The sequence below is a fragment of the Dysidea avara genome, chromosome 4 (assembly GCF_963678975.1).
Source record: "Dysidea avara chromosome 4, odDysAvar1.4, whole genome shotgun sequence".
In the NCBI taxonomy this organism is placed as follows: Eukaryota; Metazoa; Porifera; class Demospongiae; order Dictyoceratida; family Dysideidae; genus Dysidea; species Dysidea avara.
Genome location: NC_089275.1, coordinates 2,989,946 through 3,011,513, shown reverse-complemented (window position 1 = coordinate 3,011,513; position 21,568 = coordinate 2,989,946). Strand labels below are relative to the sequence as shown.

General features: G+C 39.2%; 2 protein-coding genes across 4 annotated transcripts in view; one reads left to right on the top strand and one right to left on the bottom strand.

The window, feature by feature from the left end:
- LOC136252845 (scavenger receptor cysteine-rich type 1 protein M130-like) overlaps positions 1–9,737 on the bottom strand; it is a 38,976-nt gene extending 29,239 nt beyond the window's left edge. For both annotated transcript variants that reach the window (XR_010699792.1, XM_066045423.1), the window contains exon 1: positions 9,578–9,737. Coding sequence is in view for 1 of the 2 variants with exons in the window: in XM_066045423.1 (XP_065901495.1) it covers positions 9,578–9,716 (139 nt within the window). In the remaining variant the exon portion in view is untranslated. The remainder of the gene's footprint in view (positions 1–9,577) is intronic.
- Positions 9,738–16,190: 6,453 nt separating this feature from the next.
- LOC136253387 (uncharacterized) lies at positions 16,191–20,409 on the top strand. Of its 2 annotated transcripts, XM_066046037.1 has the most exons (5): positions 16,191–16,409; positions 16,548–17,195; positions 17,888–17,920; positions 19,502–19,654; positions 20,163–20,409. In XM_066046037.1, exons 2-4 carry the CDS (start codon positions 16,750–16,752, stop codon positions 19,506–19,508), a joined length of 486 nt encoding a protein of 161 aa, XP_065902109.1. In that variant the 5' UTR covers positions 16,191–16,409; positions 16,548–16,749; the 3' UTR covers positions 19,509–19,654; positions 20,163–20,409. The 2 variants fall into 2 exon arrangements, with proteins under 2 accessions (XP_065902109.1, XP_065902110.1); XM_066046038.1 differs by lacking the exon at positions 17,888–17,920 and having other exon boundaries at positions 16,191–17,195.
- The last annotated feature ends 1,159 nt before the right edge of the window (positions 20,410–21,568 follow it).

Below are 21,568 nucleotides of genomic sequence, written 5' to 3'. Positions count from 1 at the left end.
TTGCTGCTTGTCATTCTGTTTCTCCTGTATACAAAAAAGGCCTCGAAAAAAGGCTGTATAGAATTAATAAAGTTACGTAATTCATTGTTAAAAAATTTTTTGTTGCTTGAGGACACAGGTGAAAAAATTTTAACACGAAAATTCAACTCGTGAAAATTTCTCTCAGCTTATATTTATAGGAATACGGTACAAGTTACTCTATAGAGATCAGCTACAAACAAGTCACCCAGTAGAAATATGTGCTGGAAACAAATTACCATGTAGAGAGATCAGTTAGGACCACGTCACCCAGTAGATAGTTCGTCTAGAAACAAGTTAACCAATAGAGAATCAACTACAAACAAATCATCTTGTAGAAATATGTGCTGGAAACAAATCACCATGTAGAGAGTTCAGCTAGAAACAAGTCACCCTAAAAAAAGTTCAGTTATAAACAATGAGAGTTTCAGCTACAGTTCAGTTATGTATAAGAAGTCACCTTATTACCTACAGCAATGGTGGATCCAGGATGGGGCATTTGGGGCAAATGCACCCCCCCCACCCCCTCACCTGTGGCGGGAGCCAGCCATGCTTCTAGTTATTAAATACTGAACTTTATGTCAGGCCAAGATCAGTTTAGCTATAAAATTCATGAAAATATGCACATTTTACTAGCATTTATTACAAATTCACCTGAAAACAAAGCGAACCAAAGTCAAATTAACTGTGAACTTGTTACCCAGTACCTTCGTGCGTACTAAGCGCCTCTAAAAATAATTAATGTGTTGCTGTTATACAAGACATTCAGAGCCTTAGACAGCTTTTAAGACATCACAACCGTCTTGCAAAGGCCAAAATGGCAAACAAATCAACAGTGAGATACTAAAGAGGTGATTATTTCCTGCTTCAAAAATGCAGCAACTAATTATAACAAGAGAATCTGGCTCTCCCCAACCACCTACAACTTAGCCTGTTTGTGCGCCTTGCCAGGTCCTGGATCTGCCCCTGTACTGTGATAGTATACACTTTTAAAATCAGACAAAAAGTTGTACACACAATTGCTTCTTTTGTTCCACAATTCCTGCAGTAAAGAAAAAAACAAGTTAAAAGGAAGCACCAAAGCCAGTTTATGGTTGGCTTTGTGGCTTGCAATACAAAAAGAAGTCATATCTAAACCAAAACAGCCAAGCTATAAAAAAGAGTACGGCCCACAAAAAGGCCAGGGTGAAAAAAGATGTGAAATCCAAAGTGGCAGTCAAGAAATGGCTGTGATGGTAGGTTAATGGCAAAAATTTAAATATGACAATTCAGGTGAATTTGCGTTGCCTCCTCCTATTCACCTGAATTGTTGTAATTACAATTTTTGCCATTCAAACTTACCATCACAGTCATTTCTTGGCCACCACCTTGGATTTCACATCTTTTTCACCCTGGCCTTTTGGGGGGCAGCACTCTTTATTTACAGCTTGGCTATTTTGGATTAGATTATAGTTTATAATGCAGCCAAATCAAGACACACGGTAGTGTGTCGTGCGGACCAAGAAGCCGGCGTGCCACACCGTGAGCATATTGACAGGAAGAAAGAAAACGTTATTTTCACAACTTTGTATCTCGGTGATCCCTTATCCGATTGGAACCAAATTTGCTACAGAGTTGCCCGCCAGCCAAGGGAGTCTACATTCCAAATTGGAAGGAAATCGCTCCAGCCGTTTCCGAGATACGAGCTGCCAAAGTTTTAATTTTTTTTCTTCGTGTTTTCGCACACTCGAAAAAATTGCTATAAAACGCATACGCGTACTCCGATTGCCTTGAAATTTGGCACACAGAAAGGAAGTCCAAAGGCGAATCCTAGCATTATATTTGGTGCAAATCCGATGGATGGTTCAGGAGTTATGACCGATTATTCGCGTAAAACAAGATCGATTTGTTGTCACGCATACAGGGTAAACCGCTTCATGGAATGAGTTGAAAATTGCTATGTAGATGGAGTACCCATCGTAGGAGTGCCTTTTGGTGGTTTGAAAGGAATCGAGATAAAGACCATGGAGATATGACACAAAACCCAACCTGTGTCACAATTACGCGATCGATTTTTATGAATAAAAAAGTATTAGTTTTCACGCCTACTAGGCAAACCGCTTAGAGCAATGAGCTGAAAATCGGTGTATAGCTGGAATAATCTTCATAGTCACCCTGTGGAGAGTTAAGCTACAAATATATCACTGTAGAGATTCAGAACATTACAAGTCACACTGAAGAGAGTTCAGCCTTAAACAAGTCATGCACCCTGTAGAGAATTCAGCTACAATTAAGTCACTCTCTAGAGAATTCAGCTACACACAAGTCACTGTGGAGAGAGTTCAGCTACAAACAAATTACCCTGTAGAGAGATCAGCTACAAACAAAACACTTTGCAGAGAGTTCAGCAACAAACAAATCAACTTGTAGAGAGATCAACTAGAAACAAACCTGCAGAGAGATCAGCTACAAACAAATCAGCTTGTAGAGAGATCAGTTACACACAAATCAACCTGCAGAGAGATAAGCTAGAAACAAATAATCCTGTAGAGAGTTCAGCTACAAAAAATCACCCTGTAGAGACATCAGCTAGAAACTAGACACAATGCAAGGAGTTCAGCTACAAGCAATCACCCTGTAGAGAGTTCAGCTAAACAAATCAATCTGCAGAGAGATCAGCTACAAACAAATCACCTTATAGAGAGTTCAGCTACAAACAAATTACCCTGTAGAGAGATCGGCTACAAACAAATCAACCTGCAGAGAGATCAGCTACACACAAATCAACTTGTAGAGAGATCAGCTACAAACAAATTACCTTGTAGAGAGATTAGCTAGAAACTATACACAATGTAAGGAGTTCAGCTACAAGCAAATCACCCTGTAGAGAGTTCAGCTACAAACAAATCAACCTGTAGAGCGATCAGCTAGAAACAAATCACCCTGAAGAGAGGTCAGCTACAAAAAATCACATTGTAGAGAGATCAACTACAAACAAAACACTTTGCAGAGAGTTCAGCTACAAACAAATCAACCTTTAGAGCGATCAGCAACAAACAAATCAACTTGTAGAGAGATTATTTAGAAACAAATCAACCTGCAGAGAGATCAGCTACAAACAAATCAGCTTGTAGAGAGATCAAATCAACCTGTAGAGAGATAAGCTAGAAACAAATAACCCTGTAGAGAGTTCAGCTACAAAAAATCACCCTGTAGAGACATCAGCTAGAAACTAGACACAATGTAAGGAGTTTAGCTACAAGCAAATCACCCTATAGAGAGATCAGCTAAAACAAATCATCCTGCAGAGAGATCAGCTACAAACAAATCACCTTATAGAGAGTTCAGCTACAAACATATTACCCTGTAAAGAGATCGGCTACAAACAAATCAACCTGCAGAAAGATCAGCTACATACAAATCAACTTGTAGAGAGATCAGCTACTAACAAATCACCCTGTAGAGAGATCAGCTACAAACAAATCACCTTACAGAGAGTTCAGCTACAAACAAATTACCCTGTAGAGAGATCGGCTACCAATAAATCAACCTGCAGAGAGATCAGCTACACACAAATCAACTTTTCGAGAGGTCAGCTACAAACAAATCACCCTGTAGAGAGATCAGCTAGAAACTAGACACAATGCAGGGAGTTCAGCTACAAGCAAATCACCATTTAGTGAGTTCAGCTACAAACAAATCAACCTGCAGTGAGATCACCTACAAAAACGCACCTTGTACAGAGTTCAGTTACAAACAAATTACCCTGTAGAGAGATCAGGTAGAAGAATTCACCTTGTAGAGAGTTCAGCAACAAAGAAACCACCATGTAGAGAGTTCAGCTGCAAACAAATCACCCAGTAGAAAGATCAGCTAGAAGAAGTTACCTCGCGGAGAGTTCAGCTACAAAAAAACCATCATGTAGAGAGTTCAGCTACAAAGAAATTACCCCATAGAGAGTTCAGCTAGAAAGAGTCACCTTGTAAAGAGTTCAGCTACAAAAAACCATCATGTAGAGAGTTCAGCTACAAAGAAACCACCATGTAGAGCGTTTAGCTGCAAAAAATCACCTGTAGAGAGCTCAGCTAGAAACAAATCACCCTGTAGAGAGATCAGCTAGAAGAGGTCACCTTGTAGAGAGTTCAGCTACAAAGAAACCACCACATAAAGAGTTCAGCTGCAAATAAATTACTTGTAGAGAGTTCAGCTACAAACAAATCCCCCTGTAGAGTGATCAGCTAGAAGAAGTCACCTTGTAGAGAGTTCAGCTACAAAGAAACCATCATGTAGAGCGTTCAGCTACAAACAATTCACCCTGTAGAAAGATCAGCTAGAAGAAGTCACCTTGTAGAGTGTTCAGTTACAAAGAAACCATCATGTAGAGAGTTCAGCTGCAAACAAATCACTCTGTAGAGAGTTCAGCTACAAAGAAACCGCCATGTAGAGAGTTCAGCCTCAAACAAACCACCCTATAGAGAATTCAACTACAACAAATCACCCTGTAGAGAAGAAGTTACCTTGTATAAAGTTCAGCTACAAAGAAACCATCATGTAGAGAGTTCAGCTACAAAGAAACCACCATGTAGAGAGTTTAGCTGCAAACAAATCACCTGTAGAGAGTTCAGCTAGAAACAAATCACCCTGTGGAGAGATCAGCTGGAAGAAGTCACCTTGTAGAGAGTTCAGCTACAAAGAAACCATCATGTAGAGAGTTCAGCTAAAAAGAAACTACCATGTAGAGAGTTTAGCTGCAAACAAATCACCTGTAGAGAGTTCAGCTAGAAACAAATCACCCTGTAAAGAGACCAGCTAGAAGGGGTCACCTTGTAGAGAGTTCAGCTACAAAGAAACCATCCTGTATATATAGTTCAGCTACATTTCAAGTCATCCAGTACAGAGATCAGCTGCAAAAAAATATCCTGTGGGGAATAATGGGCATGTAATAAATATATGTATATAATTTGTATATTTGCTAATAAAATCAAAAATAATTGAAGTATTAAAAATCTTCTTTAAGTTCTTTTCTTCTTCCTGTGGTAAAGAAAAAAAAAACACAGGGGTTAAAAGGGCCCCAAAGCCAGCCATTGGCCGGCTTTGCAGTACAAAAAGAAGTGATATCTAATCTAAAACAGCCAAGCTGTAAAAAAAGGTGCGGCCCCCAAAAAGGCCATGGTGAAAAAAGATGTGAAATCCAAGGTGGCGGCCAAGAAATGGCTGTGATGGTAGGTTAATGGTTAAATTTTAATAACGACAATTCAGGTGAATTTGGTGCCAAGACAAAGCGGCACAAAAATTGTAAAATTTAACAATTAACCTACCATCACAACCATTTCTTGGCCACATTGGATTTCACATCTTTTTTCACCATGGCCCTTTTGGGGGCTGCACCTTTTTTTACAGTTTGACTGTTTTTGATTAGATTCTTTATGCACAACGAGCATTAACTTTTACATTTAATCAGTTGTTCATAAACCAAAGTTATCATTATCCATTAGAAAGTAACAAAACATGGGAACAGCAGAAAAATTTGAGCATCAATATGAGCATAGTATACAAAATATTTGAGCACTGCAGCATAGCATAATAGGCAAAATTAAAAGCATAATAGGCTGGTGCCTAGCCTTGCCCAATACCTCCCTGTACAAATCCCACACTAGCACAGTCATTTAGTTATGTCAGTAAGTCGTCAAAAACATCATTGCGGATATCTATCGTCCATGGTGCATCAGTACCCAATTCCACAAAAGACTCACAAAATGTGTAAATTTGGGATGGGCAGACAACCAGACTCTTCCTAAGAGGGGGGCAGCACTTATATATATTTGTCATGGATAAGCACCACTCCTGAGGAAATAGGGTCTGGACATAAGATCACTAGCTCATTACAGATGTGACTGTTTCATTACAATATCAAACGTGGCTGTTGTATTAGGGTGACTGGCTGACTTTTCTTTATTATAGTATCTTGAGTGGGCCTCAAACTATACATGATATTTAAGTGGTGTGGTCATAACTTGCCTTGTTTTTCACCATGCCACCAATAAAGTTTAATGATCAATCGCTATAGGTACAGTGTTTCTCAATGTTATTGGTCCAGCTAGATTTAGAGGGTTATGTTGCTCAATTGGGATTGGTCCAGCTAGTTCTTAAAAGGTCCTGTTGTGAAGGTACAGTGTCTACCAGTTATTAATACCTCTTAAAGCACAGCTTTAATGGTGATATAGAAGGTGTTGATACAGAAAATTATTGCCTCAATATGGTTTCATTTTATGAAGATGATCTGAAGATTAAAGGAAGGCAAGGCACAGAGGGAAGATAATCGTTGAAACCTCAAATACACATTTCACACATAACGTATTGTGTCAAAAAAAAATGGTGGCTGTATGATGCGTTGTTCAGCCTCTAGCCAGGCAGACCAAAAATTGGGTTTCAGTGCCTTTTCAACTTCAATACTAGTACATGTACTGGGCTTCGTTAAATATATATTTGATATCAGATACTCTAAGACTATTCTGTTAAGACACTTTTGATATTTCTAGGGTGAGGCAACATTTGGCAAGCACTGTTCACTATTAAGGCAATCCATACTAAACAGTGCTAACATATATACAGCCCTACAACAGTAACTAGCTATTTAGTCTAGCATGGCCAGACCAGATGATAAATGCTGCGTGGAGGAAAAGTGGCATATTTAACCAAGCAAGATTAGCATCCCCAAAATGCTCACCATCCTAATGACATTAAGAGGGGAGGGGTTCCAGCCCATGACGTTATTAATCTTTATTATGCAGCTATGGTGTAAACAACTAGGAATTGCAAGAAAGTGAAGTGAATAACCAGCAATACTCCTTATGGACTACACTTTGTACTTTTATAGTTGATACATTGTTTTCATAGTATGACACTAATGAGGGTGAGAGAGGAGAATATAAAGTTAGTGTCATTATGCTGTTAAGTGTAGCAAAATCAGTTTGGAGATGCCCGTAGCTAATTCCATACCAGATCCTTCGAATGGTTGTTGACATTTGCAAACCTGAACCATCAATAGGGGCTTATTAATGAAATGGCAGGACAAAAATGCCAATAACAATCAGAGTGCTTTTTATCCAATTCACTATGATTGTGTGGCAATAACCCAAGAAGGTCCAGTTATTAAAGTATGCCTGTACGTACGTGAGCTACAGGCATACAAGTGTTCATAACTATCTACCTAGTCTCATCCCCTAGCCACCCATGTAAAGGTCATCTTGTTAGAACAATAAACTTCAAAGAAGAGCAACATACAATTAGTTATTCAGGTATAATGTATACTTCCTGGAGCAAGAAGTTTGAGTGTAACCTTTTTCACACATAAATAGGTTTTTCATTCAAAATTTGATATTACAGTTTCTGGTAATTTTCAGGCTTTTAAGATAAAGCAAACAAGTGCTAATTCATTATCGAATTGTTTGTAGCATTTGATATTAGCATACGTAATTTTAATACATGTAAACATCCAAAAGTGGTCATGTGACCAAAAATCTAATAATAGACAGCCTATTGAAAAAATAATTGTATTTTTAGGTACTTCTACAATTAGAATGCATCAACATAGCTGCTGTGGGATTGTTGGTCATGTGACCACTTTTGGTTACATACACCAATATTGAAAGCAAAAGACAGTTTAATGAAATAGGACTTGTTTATCGTAAGGTCAGCAGTATTCGGGGAAGGGTAATGTGTTACCATTATGTAATGTGTTATGTAATATTACCTTTTGTGGTAACTAAGTTATAACAAAATAAACTATTAGTAATATAACTCAAGTTACTATAGTTACAAATGCGAGAGGTCTGAAATAAGCTGGAAATCTCGTAGGTTGATCTTGAAATCTTTACTAGAAATCTCTGGAATCGAAATCTGAAATCTTTAAAATTTCTGGACATTGTCGGATACCTGATATTACATGATAATGTAGTCTTGAAATCTTTTGAAATCTTCACCAGAATCTTGAAATCTTGGGTAAAATCTAAAGATTTCGAAATCTTGTAGGCAATTTTTGCTTGGTTTCAGACCCGTAACTCACTACCTAAGTAATGAAAAATTACTACAAAATAATGAAGTTACTAATTCACTGAGTAACGCCTAGCCATTTACTGACAGGTCATTGTACATATACCTCATACGTGAGTACATGATTAGGTATATTAATTATTATTATAGAACTTTGCGTGGGCGAGATCAAAGGAAAAGGTGTACTTTAAATTTCATAAAGTACACTCTCAGCCAGCCAACTGCTTCATTGACCACAAACAGTGCTTTATTGCACCTCAAAGAGTGCTTTATTCGTTCAATAAAGCACTCTTTGCGGTGCAATAAAGTACTTTGTGGCACAGTTGCCCACATGCCTTATTGTAGGCTAATAGCCTATGGGGCTCGCGCCAGTACGACTAATCACCCAAGCCGGTGAAGGCTGATAGCCTCGCCGCGCTGAGTGATCAATCACCCCAGCCAATACGAGTTCTACCACTGGATTGCTTTTATAGACATACCTAAATGCTTCGATGATGGGCGGGAGAAGGTAACGTTGCTGTTACGTTTGTTAATGTAAACGAACAAGTCCTGGAGATATCACGGAAATACTTCACCATGTGACTCACAATAGAATCGATTGTGGGTTGCGAGCAAAACCTGCCAAAAGACGCAATGAACGTCTACTATGCCAAACTATGGTGAAATACGCGTGAGTTACTTTGTTAAACTAGTTTGTGTGCATTCAGGCTGCTAATAGTTCGTGCAACGCTTGTTAATTACAAGTCCTAGTGTATGGTGAAGCTACACGACTAGAAAGTTCCATAAATCATTTAAAGCATAGCCTTGCTCGTGCTATAAGAAAAATAAAGTACTCGGCGCTTGGCCTCGATGCCAATAAAGCACTCGGCTTCGCCTCGTGCTTTATTAGCATCTCGGCCGCACGCCTCGTACTTTATTTTTCAAATAGCACTCGTGGCTATGCTTTAACATATACATAATTCTTTCCTTGAATACATGCAATTATACAAGATTTACGCATTGTCCAAAACATGATCATGTCAAGGTGGTAGTTGCACACATGACAGCTTAGGGCTATGCACACAAAGTAATATTAGTTACTTTGGGTAATATGTAACTGTAATAGTTCTTGGCTGAAATAATAGCTGTGCATACGTAGTATTAGTAGTAACAAGTATTGAGTTATAGTAACTGCCCCACACTGAAATCTGTGTGAGAAACAATGAAAAGAGGTATCTCCCTATTTTGCAGTGAAAACCCCATATCTTATCCATTATGGTTCATCTTAAATAGCTAACTACCAGGCTTCCTGTTTTGAGTTGGCCTGGAAACCCTAGCAAGCGGCGATTTTCAAAGTAACACTTCTAGTTATGCTGTTATGCGGCTTGAATGTTTGTTTTAGCAAAAGCATGTTGCCACCACATTAGATTATCCATTTTGTCAAGACATGGGTACACAAAAGGCATATACAAAGATATGTCACCAGACGCCCAGGCGTGACATTCGCCGTGATCAAGCCGCGAATAACTGTAGTACTGATAATGCATACCTTGTTTAAATAATATCACAAAGATACAGATGATATATAACTTCTTCCATGCACTTGGCATTGTCCACAGCAAGTATGTCACTATTCTTTTCGTGCCCAGACCGCTTTGTGCTTGGGTGGGGGATTCTTTTCTTTTCATCACACGGGGTTAGTCTCGTGCCCAGACAGCTTTTTTTTTCTTTTTGTGTGGGGGCTTTTCTGTGGGGACTCGGCCCCCACAGAAAAGCGCCCCCACACAAAAAGAAAAAAAGCGGTCTGGGCACGAGACTAACACGGGATTGGAATCACCTGGTTTTTTTTTGTACCGGATGCTATCACACAACATAGTCTCGTCCTCACAGACCCATTCTCCGGGGTGGCGCTTATCGATTAGAGATTATAAGCGTCCCCTCCGAAAGGGTCTGGTGAAATGCCCATACCATTTTTGTCCGAGAAATCGCCAACTCTGGCGAGTGATAATTGGTGTTTAAGGTGACGATTTGAGGTAAGCTTTGCTTTTGTAAAGTCTGTACTGCGCAGCCATAAAATGATAAATACTGTTTAATCGTCACCTTTTGTAAAATCTTGTGTAAGTATTAAACACCAATTATCACTCGCCAGAGTTGGCGATTTCTCGGACAAAAATGGTACGGGTATTTCACCAGACCCTTTCGGAGGGGGCGCTTATAATCTCTGATCGATAAGCGCCACCCCGGAGAATGGGTCTGCGAGGACGAGACTACACACAACAGGGGCGTAGCCATGCTGCCAGACCCTCGGAATATTGATAAAAGCTATTTCTCAACTTTCTTCACAGCTAGGTAGAATCGGCGACGATCGATCATATTAGTAGTTGAACATCACGTGACATCAAATATGAGCTGCTACATTTGTCAGCACTTTATATGGATTCACACTAATTTATATACTTATTGTGGTATTATATCATCGTGATAATTATAAGCAACTCTGCTGATAATAATTTCAGCTATTTAAATCATAGTTATTTGCAGCTTAGTTCACCACAATTTTATGCATGTTAAAATATCTAGATGCTTTCAGGAATTAGGAAATGTACACTTGTGTCATGTTGTGTATCTGCTGCTATGCATCTCATATGCTCACTTCCTAATTCTTCTGGTTTATTCACATCACTTTACTACAAGCATAATTATACACATGACTTGACAAGGACAGGTACGTGCCTCCTCATGCAATACGATAGATCCTATATATGGCTGGAAAAGTATGCCTCTAGCTGTTGTCATTCTCAATGAAATACACAGGATTTTACTGCTGTATTAAGGATCTTGTTACCCAACTCATCAGAAAGTTATTTGTAGCTATAGTAATCCTATAGCTAGTGGCTCACATCATCGTGTTTTTTTTTTATTAGCATGTAGTGCACAAAGACTATCAATTCACGAGAGTTGCTTTTATGATGTGTTAACTATTATTGACTTTGTATGAATCACAAAACTGTTGTATTATTTAGGTAGATGTTCCCAGTACAATTTATCCAATAGTTATGTTCCAGTACTCCTGAAGACCATACCCACAGGGTTCCTACAAGTTTCTGGAAATGATTGCAAATACTTACTTCAGGCTCTCCTCAAATCTGTGATACATATAAATGTGCTACTCGATCTGCTCAACAAAAATTAGGGGACCTATTATTAATTTGTGAAAATTCACTGGGAGTGGTGCAGGTATAGCCATAAAGAATTGGCTATAAGAAAACCTCTATAACATGCATATGACCACTATAATGAGGTGGACACTGGACACTATTAATGAAGTTATAGAATTATTATATGACATACATTGCATGGTTGAGTTACTATTGATTGAGATCTTTCACAATAGTTGAGGCTGGTGTTAAATTATCATGATTGCACGTGAACAAATTTGGTATAGTTTTTTTTGTTGTAATGATGACACAGTACAATATATATATATAACCTTTACAATTTTTTAGCACACTGTCTGGCAATGTGTGTGTGTGTGTGTGTGTGTGTGTGTGTGTGTGTGTGTGTGTGTGTGTGTGTGTGTGTGTGTGTGTGTGTGTGTGTGTGTGTGTGTGTGTGTGTGTGTGTGTGTGTGTGTGTGTGTGTGTGTGTGTGTGTGTGAGGCAGCATAGCCTAGTGGTTACGGCATCGGCCTGGTAATTGAAAGGTCCCAGGTTCTATTCCCGGTTGAGCCATTTTGGTGTTGTTATTGTTGTTGTTGTTGAGCCATTTTGGTGTTGTTGTTGAGCAAGAAACTTTACTCACATTGCTCCAGTCTACCCAGCTGTTTAAATGGGAACCTGGTGGCCTGGTGTCAACTGGGGAAGCAGCCCACCCAGCTGTAACATCAATGGGTACCTGGTGTAAACTGGGGAAGCAAATGCCCAACTGTCCTTGTCTCGCTTAGTGGTGTTGGGGTCATTGTGGAATTTTAGGATTTGCGACCTCTCTCCATGAGACCTAGATAGGCAGTTGTGAGACTGAGAACATTTCTTAATGTCAAGGTTTCAACCCCTATACCCCCAGTAATCATTCTGCAACTCCTAGGGGGAAATTGCTCTCCAGTGATAGGCTGGAGGTGAGGTTCCACTTGTACCTCATGGCCCACCTCAGTCAGAAGATTAGCAGTGAGGTCACAGATCTAATTGTGTCTTATTGAAGGAAAGCCTCCTTTAGGACAGGAAAAAGAGTGTTCTATAGCAAACTTAGCACCACAGGAGCAATGCTGGGGAACCCTGGCAGGATCCCACCCATATCTAAGTGCGATAGCATCATGAAAACCAGTCTTATGTAAGGCAAAACCATGTTCCTGCCAAGGAAGAACTGTGAGCCAGCTAGACACTCCCTTCTCAGAGGCCAACTCAACAGATCTCTTCAAACCGGAGGGTGCCTGGTCAAGTAGATCAAATCATGTAGATACAGACTTTAAACGCTTGATCTTTGACTTAACTGAGATCTGAGCATTCCTAACATCATCAACATAGGTAGAAGCTTGAGAAAGAATCACTGATTGTAGGGGCCGAGTTATTTCATCAGAAGCAGGGAACTCAGTAGATGACGAAAAGGTTGTCATTAGAAATGCCCAGTCCTCCCATTCTAACAGGGAGAGCAAACAAATCTCTCAAAATCACCAGGAGATAAACGTCCAGTAACAGATGTAGTATAAAGTGGTGGCGAACACAATTCTCTAGAGGCTGAAAAAGATAACTAACACTTGGAACAGTTCTAGCAATAAATAACCACTTACTAATGAGAACACGAGAAAATGCAGCAAAGGCAGTGTGAGGCTGTGTAATTGCAAACAAAGCCAAGACTTCTAGCTCATCCACCCAAGAGGAAACTTTACCAGAGACATAATTAGCAACATAAGATTGAGACCCAATAGTGGCTCCTAGATAAGGCCTACCATCAGCTGTAATATTAACACATGTGTCTGAGAACACCTGACAAACGAGATCTAAGAACTGCTCCTTCACAACCATCCAAGTTTTCCCTGCATTGGGAAATAACCAAACTGAGGCCCTAACTGAGAAACCTGGTCCCACCACAACTGTAAATTAGATGGTCTTCCACATGCACTAGCATCATCAGCATACCAAGCTTGAATCACTGAATTGGGCAATCTTTGTATGGGAGGGATGGTTGCCAAAGCGTAAAAAAGCATAGCCAAAGGATCTCCCTGAGTGGCACCTTCATTGGAGTAGAGAACATCACCATCCACAAACAGGGCAGCAGGCCTAGGGGACCGATATGTATTAATCAAGATAGTAGAAAAGGTTGGACAAATATACTGAATGTTACAAAGGGCTACAGCACGGTTGAGGGAATTGAATGCATTACTAGCATCAACAAGCAACACACCTTCTGACCCATCATCAGTAAAAACAATTCTCATAGAATGAATTGTAGCTTCCACTCCTGACATTTGCCCAGCACACAACTGTAAAGGGCCAGCTGCACGGTGAACATCCAGGCCAATAATAGACAAGATTGCTTTAGCAATAATATGTCTTACAACTTCCCCTACTCCAATCAGCCTAACACCAGGATTTTTGTCTAGAGCGATCAATCTACAAGCCACAAGGGGAGAAATAATTGAAGGATCTACAAATGATGTACAGAGACGCCTTGCCAACACAGCAATGGAACAGCAAAGCTCATCTGAAGCTGACTTAAAACAAGTACATAATCGTCGCCACCCATAAGCATCCAATCCAGAAGGTCCACCTGCAAGTATAATCTTTATTCTTAGGTTTACAAGAGGGTTTTTGAAGAGCTAAAGTGAAAACTGCCTTCAAAGCAACACTCTCCAATGATGAACCCTCACCTGCAGCTCTAAACAGTCTTGCTAACTCGGATCCAACACAAATCTCTTGCCAACATTACCATTAGGAATAGAAAAACAATTACTTCACCAATGTACATATTCTTGATAGGTGGCTTCCAAGCAGTGACAAAAAATCTTGAGGAACCCCATGTAAATGAAACTTCTGAGGCAGGGGTGAATTCTGGAAGTGTATATGTAGGTGAACTGTCTAATCCCTCGGGTGTGTGAGATGAGCTAGTAGTTTGGGATTGTGAAGCAGCCACAGAATGGGACTGAACATCTGTTGAAGGCAGGGAACTGTCAGGTGGTTGGGACCGAGTATTCGGTTCCGGCGAAAGGAGAGTGTCAGATGGTTGAGGCGAGTGTCAGATGGTCGAATTGTATGTTCCCTGCAAGCACAAGATTTCTGTATGTGTATGGCTATACCGCAATTCTGTAAAGCAATTAAATTAGAGTAGTCATCCAATCAGGCTGCCTTTATGCACAAGTTCATGTACAAGAAAGTTAGAACACCTTTAAACACCTGGTGGATGTAGCCCGAGTATATTCATATCAACATTATTTTCCAAGTCAAAACCTCAATATGATGTTTTGATGCTGGTCTATAGTATCTCATCTCAACCAATTTTACCAAGCAAAGCATTCAGCATTGCATGAAAACACTAGTGTAAAAATCTGTGAAGACAACCACAGTTAAATTATTAAAGAAATGAATGAAGATGCATTATGAATGTGCATGCATGTATGGAGAGTGCCTTATGCATATGCAATGTATTATAGATATATCCAAAACACAAGAATACTATGTTGCAAAGTCAGTGAGTGTTGACATGTATTTTATCTGTTCAGCAAGAGCACACAATCCCACTTCAGGATCTTCTAGAGCATCGCATAGTTTCTTCCAGCTAGCTGAGGTGTCAGTTTCAAGCCATACTTCTAACATTTTATGACACTTCTCCTGAATATCAGCCAAACTGGGATCACTCTTAATCAACTTCAGTTTGTTATTAGGTATATCAAGTCCCAACCCAATAGAATAATAAGATGGTGCCATATCAGTGATGTAACGGTTGAGCTTGTTCATAGTTGGGATAGCTACCAGGTCAAGTGGGTTGGTATGGATGACTTTGTCATTTAACTCAGGAAATTTTTCAAAGGTGAGATTGACTGCTTCGTGATCAGGAATCCCTATGTTACAGAATTCCTCAAAGCAAATACGCTCTTTAGATACAAATTTGTTGAATATTTTTGTGCGCTTAATCAAAGTTTTTGAAAGTCTACTATATCTACTTTCTTCACTGTGTAGTTGGTACTGTTGAGGTTTCTTCCCATCAGCATCTATTGCACTCAAGTCAGCTCCATGTTCTATTAAATACTTTGCAACATCTGACTGATTTGTGCCATATGCTAAGTGCAAAGGATTTGCATTATATGGAGAAAACAATTTTCGGTTCACATCAATGCTGCACTTTTCCACTAAAAATCTGACAAGACTAAACATTTTGCATAGAACGGCACAGTGAATTGGTGAGAGAGTGCCCGTAATTTCCATGTTAACATGAAGATTAAATTCTTTGATAAATTCAATGATCAAAGATTGGCAAATATCAGAAGAATCGCATCCTGTAAACAGTTCAAGGAAGCATGGATTACCCTCCTTATTCAAGCTATTAGCATCTATCCCATATTCATTGGTGAGAATTTGTACTATTCCAATCTGTCTAGCTTGGAATGCTGCAGACAAAATATGCAACCCAGCATTTACATACATGCACTTAACAACTGAAGAATCATATTGATTTAGTATCTGTTTCAGTTCAAGACCCATTCCATACTGTATAGTTGCATTTATCTCCATGCGCACTTCTTGAGGAGGAAAAAATTTTTCAAAGTCATTTCTTTCTTTACAGAATAATTCCAGTAACTGGGATACGATATGGACATGGGAATTATCTCTTAGTCTCACGTGATCATCCTCCACTACCCACCCACTCATCTTCATCAGCTCCTCGCAAGCAGGATACCTCCACACATTACCGATAAACGTCTTATTATCCAGTTTAAATTCGCTATACTTGTCATCATTTGGGTGTTGAATAATGTCATCAAAGGTGTCCCTCAGTGTTGCCAAGGTAGCGTCGAGATCTTCACGCCTCAGAGAAGTAACAATTTTATCTAGCTGCTGTGATAAAGACATTTTCAATTCTATCGACAGTGGAATTGTCCTGGCCATTTACGAGGTAACTTCACGAATAGATACACTAAACACATAAAAAGCCTTATATGGTCATAGTGTACAACAAACACAATCCAAAACCACGCCCACTTTTAGACGCCATTTTGAATGGGGCCAGTTCAAAAATGCCGCATAATTGTTGTGTTCCTAAGTGTCGGAAAAAAGGGTACAGGACCGTTACAATTGATGGAAAACTGGTAAAGGTGTCTTTTCATAAGCTCCCAGACACTAGCAGCAAACAACTTCGACTCAAATGGCTTCACGCGATGCGTAGGGATGTGGGTATCAGTGTCGCTTCCATGTTTGTATGTAGTAGACAACAAGCGGCTTGTAGAACAAGACACGGCAACAAATGTCAGTCTGTGTTGAGTACAATTGTTCATAAAGCTTGTAACTAATAAATGGTGCATTATATTTCAGGTAATCATTTCAAACTAGGCCAATGGACAAAGATATGTTCCCTCCATTTTTTACCTACTGATTTTTATAACTTTTTTGGTGAATATCGCACTCTAAGAGAAGATGCAGTACCATCTATTTTTCCTTTTGAAACAAAGAAGAGTACACCAAGAAGGCAGCTTGTTACAGAGTTGGATTGGATAAGTCCAGTGATTAATCCAGTATGGAGCAATCCAATGAAGTCTCACAGACAACTAGTGATGGTCCTGGGCCTAGTTTTCATAATACTCTGGAGTGTATGAGAGAACAAAGTGGTGGGCTAGAAGAAGCCAATGCTGAAGTTACAAGATTGAAGAAAAGATTAGATGAAATGAAGTTGGAGATAATTGAGCTAAGGAAGTGTGTTTCTAGAAAGAGGTTTAGTTTTGAATTGATTCGAGAGTCAGTTAAAGATGTAAATAATTACACTGGTTTACCATCTGCTGCTGTTTTTGATGCATTGCTAGACTACCTGAGTCCAGGTAGAAAGCGTTCTAATGTGGTATATCGAGCTACTGCTCAGAAGTGGACCAATGATGATGAAGCACCTGGGGAGGCAGAATGGAGAGAGAGGGAAGCACAACCAGGGAGACCAGCCAGCCTAAGCCAAGAAGATGAATTGTTTTTGATGTTAGTAAGGCTGCGTCTTAATTTGAAGGAGTATGACCTTGCCCATCGTTTTGAAGTATCACAATCTTCAGTCTCCAGGATTTTTTCTACTTGGATTAATTATTGTTACTTATGCTTAGGAATGCTCCCTTGCTGGCCAGATCGTACCACAATTCAGAATACCATGCCGCTGGTTCACTGCGCAGCAATAGTGGTGCCTCGCACGGCTTGGTTTGCTTTGTGTGTGTGTGTGTGTGTGTGTGTGTGTGTGTGTGTGTGTGTGTGTGTGTGTGTGTGTGTGTGTGTGTGTGTGTGTGTGTGTGTGTGTGTGTGTGTGTTTGAGCATACATGCATGCACACATGAAAAATCAGATAGTTTTTTAAGAAGATTCAAAATGCAGTTGTAATAAAATTCAGATTTCAGGAAATTGTAATAGATTCAGTACAGCTACAAAGATTAGTGTATATAGCAATTGTTTGAAGCAAAGAGCACATCTAACCTGACTGTGTGTGAGTGTGCATGTGTGTATGTCATGGTACTATGGCCTTTGCCAGTCTTGTCCTGGTTCTTAGCACCTTAGTAGTGCACAGGTTTCCCAGTGCTGGTTCACTGGGTATATGTGACCGCATTAGTGTTAGCCAAAGGCTTTACCTTGTCTTTTTCTTTTGTGTGATCGTGGTATTATTCAAAATGTGTTTACTTGTATATATAGTAATCAGAGACTTGGTATTAACTCAGGAAGCAGGTACATCATACATACATACATTATATATACACACCATGTGTCTAATTAACCCGCATTACACAACATACTAACAACATACTAACAACCTATATACACACAAATAAAGCAATAATTCACAAATAGTTTGGCATGCGCTGGTAGCCTTCCTCTCATGAGTCAGCTCTCAAAATGATAGTAACAATCATTGTGGGACTTAGTAATCTTCGCATATGTGACTGGATCTGGGGAAACCAATCTTATCACCCATGTCAGCAGATTTGATTTTTCACCATTAACACAAAGCTACATGAATAAACTATCAAATTTCATCACCAAAATCAGCTAGACTTGAGTGGTATGCTTTTACTGGTTGATTTTCCCAAGCACAGTGGCAATCCATACAAGTGGTCTGGGACCCAAATGGAGCTCTGGCAAGCCTGGGGTTTGCTGTACAGCACCATGCTGTTGAATAAAGACCTTTGCTGTAAATGTGCTTTAATTTTAACTACTTTTGATACCTGAATGGCTCATAACTCATCCCTACGTCTTCCTTTTCAATTTTTAAACAGCCTGTTGCCCTCCTTCCAGGCCCTGCCTCCCTCCCCTTTTGGAGCTCGCCTGATACAGTTAAAAACTTAGCTGTTGGCTACTTGCACAGTGGATGCTCTGGAAGGAAAGGAATTAGTGTAAAACATGTGAAAATTTGGTACACATAGCTTCAACCATTGGCCACACTAAATACTTTAAACCGGCATGTCTCAATACTTTTAAATAGGTAATAAGACTGGTTTTCCCTGACTGGGTCACATACAACTACAGATTTATATCCAGAACAGCTAACTTACCAATTTCAGCCATTAAACAGATCCTGAAGCAGCCAATTAGAACAACCACAGCAGCAAGTTTACAGCTTAGTGTTATTGGGTGGATCATGTGATTTCACGTAACACGCTTGTATGTGACTGGGTCTGAAAAAACCGGTGCCGGTCTTATCACCGATGTCAACAGATTTGATTTTTCACCATTAACACAAAGCTACATGAATAAACTATCAAATTTCATTACCAAGACTTGAGTGGTCTGCTTTTGCTGGCTGCTTTTCCCAAGCACAGTGGCAATTCATACGAGTGGTCTGGGGCCCTAATGGAGCTCTGGCCAGCCTGGGGTTGGCTGTATGTGGCTGTACAGTATCATGGTGTTGAATAGAGACCTGTGCTGTAAATGTGCTTTCATTTTAACCAGTTTTGAGACCTGAATGGCCCATAACTTGGCCTAATTCATCCCTACGCCTCCCTTTTCAATTTTTAAACAGCCTCTTTGGCATGCATAGTTTCATCACATATATATCCTCGGGACTTCTGCATTTTCATATCAACATAGGAGGAGCAATGTTACCTATCAAGACACACTATCATATGTATTGATACCATAAATAGTTTAAACACTGAATGAAATTTTTATGCTTAGAGATTCTTAACAGCCAATGAATGCAAGCTGTCCACATGTCAATTTTTACTTCAATGTTTTTTGCAACAGTAGTTGATAGTGCATATCTACAGTTAGTTGTTTAATTTTTCAATTTAAATGTGTTTTCTGCTATAGGGAATGACTCAAATGAGAAACATCAACAATTATGGAAAATAGTAGTATTAGCTGCTGGACCTGCAGCTGTAGTTGGGTTTACAGCTGGGTTGATAGTATTACTTACTATCTTGATAAGGAATCGTAGAAGATTGAAACATCTATGTTATGGAGGTATGCTATCCATGTATTCATACAAGCTATGTTATGGAAGATTTTATGCCTTGTTCCTGTGTACATTTTGCAGTTAGTAATATTATACATTTAACACAACTTCCCAGAAATTTAGGTAAAGCATTAAAATTTATTAATCCTTAAATATTTGGTGGAATGTAGACGTTGATTTTTATTTATTTATATTACTTGACTAGATCTATATTGTTTGGTTTCTTAACAAACTGCAGTTGTATTGTTGTAACTACACTCTAGGCAGTTGCCTTGATAAAATTAATTAGGAAACTAACTTTCTCTAAACTTTTCTGGCTACACCTTTAAGTGGGTAAACTAAAAGTATACAACAGTACTGAGTCAGGACACTGATTTTATGTAGAGTGATCATACTGCTAAAGGATCAGAATATAGAATCCCCTCAGATTTTTGAAGTGGCTTCGAAACATGGCATAAAAAGCAGTTAAATACACTCACTGTTGTTATAGTTGCTTATATGTGCACATACATGCAGGGGAGCAATTACCAGGTGGGCAGCATGTACAAGAAGAGAGACCACTGGTTCATAGTGGCAATGGAGGTCCTGATGGGGGAGATAATTAATGTACAAACTGACTCATTCGTATTAGCAAAATTTTTGCTTTTAAAGATACTATTGCATTATTGATTATAGTTATTAATTACTACATACACTTTCGTTATCCACTTATTAACTGTATGTGTATTTACATATAAAACATATCTATGCTTTGCTGTGAAAACGTATGACTCCCCTGAAAAGCCAGGGTGAAATAAAGCTTAGGTGTTGCCAAGAAATGGTTGCGGTGATATGCTAATGTTGATATAATAGAGATCATACCTTTCTAATTTGTAAAATGTAATTTCTACTAACTGACTGACTGGCTGAATGACTGTGCTTTAGCCAAGCATAACTCGACTATGATTAAGGCTATGGGCTCACTGTTCAACATTACTTTGGCCTGAGATCTGCGTTTCGCCAACCACATCCACAATAAATGAACTTGTTACTGAATTTGTTACTGGGTCAACTTGTTGTTGGGTGTGACAGTTACAGTACAGTATGACAGCACAAGACAGTACGACAGTACAAGACAGTACAGTATGACAGTTAATAAAAGTAGCTATCATACTGTAGAAGAGTTCAACTATGTCAAATCACTCTGTAGAGTTCAGGTCACTCAGTAGTCAGTTCAGCTACATTACAATTCCCTGTAGAGAGTTCAACTACATTATACACGGCTCAAATTAAAAGGTTTTCTCTTCCTACAGAAAAAAAAAGAAGTGAAAGTCCAATTAGAAGAAATGGCCGCAATAATGTTATAATGTCAAATTGTCAATCATCACACCATCATTAATAATGATTGACAGTTGCATCATTGCAGCCATTTCTTGGCTGTCACCTTTGATTTCACACCCTTTTCATCTTTTGGGGTCTGTGCCTTTTTTACAGTTCAGTTGTTTTGGGGATATGCTAATAATATACTGTATTCAATTGTATAATTATAGTTTGTTCACATTCACCCAAGCCCTCCTTTCTTGTTAAAAACTTGTTATATGTGCCAGCTGCCCAAATATTTATTAGTGCTGTGAAGCCTTTTAAATGTCGGAACTGTTTATCAAAAAAGTATAGTTAATCAACCAACTTAATCAACATCAACCTATTTAAATTGGCCAATATACAGGTGTTACAGTATAGTGACTGATCACTGAATTTGAAAATCAATGCAGCAACTGCAGGCCATGGCCAGTATTTTGTCCAAAATCACATATATAATTATTTTGCATTAAGTGTTGTAGTATTAATACACTGGTATGAATCCCTTGGGCATTGAAAGTGTGTGTATACCTATATTTGTCTCTCCGGTACATAAGCTTTATGCCAAAAGCAGCCAGAGCATG

Bases quoted from the DNA above. Each gene is read 5' to 3' on its own strand.
- LOC136253387 (XM_066046037.1), top strand. From the start codon at position 16,750: ATGGAGCAATCCAATGAAGTCTCACAGACAACTAGTGATGGTCCTGGG. The intron at 17,196-17,887 runs GTTAGTAAGGCT...TTGTATATATAG, and splicing joins GAAGATGAATTGTTTTTGAT to TAATCAGAGACTTGGTATTA.